The 2,563-nt window shown below is 38.0% G+C and overlaps 1 protein-coding gene across 1 annotated transcript; it reads left to right on the top strand.

Moving 5' to 3' along the window:
• Nucleotides 1–1,211: 1,211 nt before the first annotated feature.
• Nucleotides 1,212–2,202, top strand: LOC103210936 (olfactory receptor 2T27-like). The gene has a single exon (XM_007956845.2). The coding sequence runs from the start codon at nucleotides 1,267–1,269 to the stop codon at nucleotides 2,200–2,202; it is 936 nt and encodes a 311-aa protein (XP_007955036.1). The 5' UTR covers nucleotides 1,212–1,266.
• The last annotated feature ends 361 nt before the right edge of the window (nucleotides 2,203–2,563 follow it).

Genomic DNA, 2,563 nt, shown 5'->3' with positions numbered 1-2,563 from the left:
GCAACCCCTCCTTGGGTTTCTGAGGCGGTATCACTACTAAAGTAGATTGCCCAACCTTCCTTCCAAGGAGTGACTGGTGAGTTTGAACTGTCAGCCTTCTGGTTAACAGTCATATGCCTTAGGCACTATGCTACCAGAGCTCCCAAATGATGGCAAGTATGAAACAATTAAGGGACTATAGAAGAGTAGATGGGGAATTCTTTGGGTTTCTGAGGTGATAAATCATTACAGAAGTAGATTGCCCAGTCTTGCTTCCATGGAGTGGCTGGTGGGTTTGAACCATTAAGGTTCAGGAATGCTCTTCCAGAAGAAGTTATATTTGAATAATCTTAGAAGAGTGAAGAATAGGACTCCAACAATAGAAGTGAGAGATAGGATCCTGAGAAGAAAGAAAAACAAAAGTACAGATGCAAGTCATGTAGAGGAACCATGAAGTTACCCATTTGGCTGGAGCTTCAGTTATGAATTTAAAAATAACAGAACATAAATTTCATAAGGTAGGCGGGGTTAAACTCATGGAAGACATAATATTTTAGACTAAGAAATATAAACTTTACTTGGTCAGTAATAAATAATACTGATGGCTTCTGAGCAGGAAAATTATGTAAAACTGATAATTTCTACTATGATATTTGGCAAGTAGCCAAAAAGAGAAAAGTAAATTGATGGGATAGAAAATTTTTGCTAAATAATTTATTTGAAACTGCTAAAATGAAATTTAATGGATTAATTAGTTTTTTTTCCCCTTTTTGGCCAAGTATACCTACAGTTAATAGCCAGAGTTCATGGCCATTAGAAAATTTTAGGTGCATATTTCTAGAAAGCAGATCCATAATTTTCCAAAGATTCTCTAAAAAATCAATTAAGAGAGGAAATAAAGAAAGGGAAGAAGAAAGAAGGAAAGGCAAAAAAGGGAAACTCAACAAAGGCTAAGAAGCAATGAAGTTAATTTTTCTTCTTCCTCCTGCAGAGCAACTGGTGAGTTTGAACTGCTGATCTTCTGGTCATCATCCAAATGCCTTACTCATTGCACCACAGAGATCTTTACTATTCTTAATATTTTATATTTGATATAATTTTAGGCAACATTTAACAATATATGATAAAATATGTGATGAGTTGATGTCCAATATTATTTCAGAGATAAGAATTGAGGATGAATATATAAAATTTTGATCCACAGATTGACATAAAAGCAATATTGAATATAAATTATCATAATCCATTTGATCTGTTTCCTAGCCCTGTTATGTTTCTTTTAGAGACATGATGGGTAAGAATGAATCCTCAATAACTGATTTTATCCTTGTGGGACTCTTTCCTGAGTTTCAGCATTCCATTATACTCAACTCCATGATCATCTTTGTCTACATCCTTGCTTTCCTGGGGAACGTACTTCTGATTATCCTGATTTCAGGAGACTCCCGGCTTCATACACCCATGTACATTCTCCTCAGTCAACTCTCCCTCATTGACTTGTCATTAACATCCACCATTGTCCCAAAGATGGCCTATAACTATTTCGTGGAGGAAAGGACCATATCATGGATTGGCTGTGGAACCCAGAGTTTCTTTTTCCTGATGTTGGGAATGTCAGAGTGCCTCATCTTGACCCTCATGGCTTATGATCGCTATGTAGCTGTCTGCAACCCACTGCGTTATTCCACCATCATGAGCCCCAGTTTCTGTCTGCACATGGTTGCTGCATGTTGGATTGGAGGCTCAGTAAGTTCATTTATACATACAGTCTACCCTATGCATTTCCCCATCTGTGGATCACGGGAGATCCACCACTTCTTCTGTGAAGTCCCAGTCCTCATTAAGCTCTCCTGTGAAGATACTTCAGTGTATCAGTTAGTGGTGGTTGTGACAAGCATTGTGCTGCTTGTTGTGCCTTTCAGTCTCATCACAGCTTCCTATACCCTCATTTTCCTCACAGTCCTCCATATGAACTCTGTCAAGGGCAGGAAAAAAGTCCTGGCCACGTGTTCTTCCCACTTAACTGTGGTGAGTCTCTTTTTTGGTCCAAACATATTCATCTACATGACTTTCACTTCATCTCATAGTGCAGAGCAGGATCAGGCTCTCTCTGTTTTCAGCAATATTCTCACCCCCATGCTGAACCCCCTCATCTACAGCCTGAGGAACAAAGAGGTGGTAGCTGCTCTCAAGAAACTGATGGGGAGATGTGTGGTCTCTTAGTAGATGAGTAAAATATCCCAGCTGTGGAAAAATGATGTAATTGTGATCATAGGCAAAACTATTGGTCAGTATTTGAAGAATAACACATGTCATGTGGTTTCAGAAAATTAAGGTGACTGTGGCTCTATGTGAATGAAACTTTTCATGTGATGTTTCAGGCCTCCAATGGAGGTTTCATTACTTATCTTGTCTGGAGCTTTATTAAGTTAGACAAAAAATTAAATAAAGTTACTTTGCATTTTTAATTAAATTTAGTGTGAAATATTTGCCTGAGATTATTAGAAATTTCCTACAAATCAATAATAATCCATGCTTGGGCCTCAAAATGAGCTCAACTTTCTTGGGCCTGGTAAGCATTAAA

The sequence above is a fragment of the Orycteropus afer genome, unplaced genomic scaffold (assembly GCF_000298275.1).
Source record: "Orycteropus afer afer isolate SDZICR_OR568_19922 unplaced genomic scaffold, OryAfe1.0 scaffold00672, whole genome shotgun sequence".
Lineage (NCBI taxonomy): Eukaryota > Metazoa > Chordata > Mammalia > Tubulidentata > Orycteropodidae > Orycteropus > Orycteropus afer.
The sequence above is the reverse complement of the archived record's forward strand: the minus strand, read 5'-3'. Positions and strand labels throughout refer to the sequence as shown.

What these genes read in the sequence shown, in the direction of transcription:
- LOC103210936 (XM_007956845.2), top strand. Translation starts at nt 1,267, where the DNA reads ATGATGGGTAAGAATGAATCCTCAATAACTGATTTTATCCTTGTGGGA.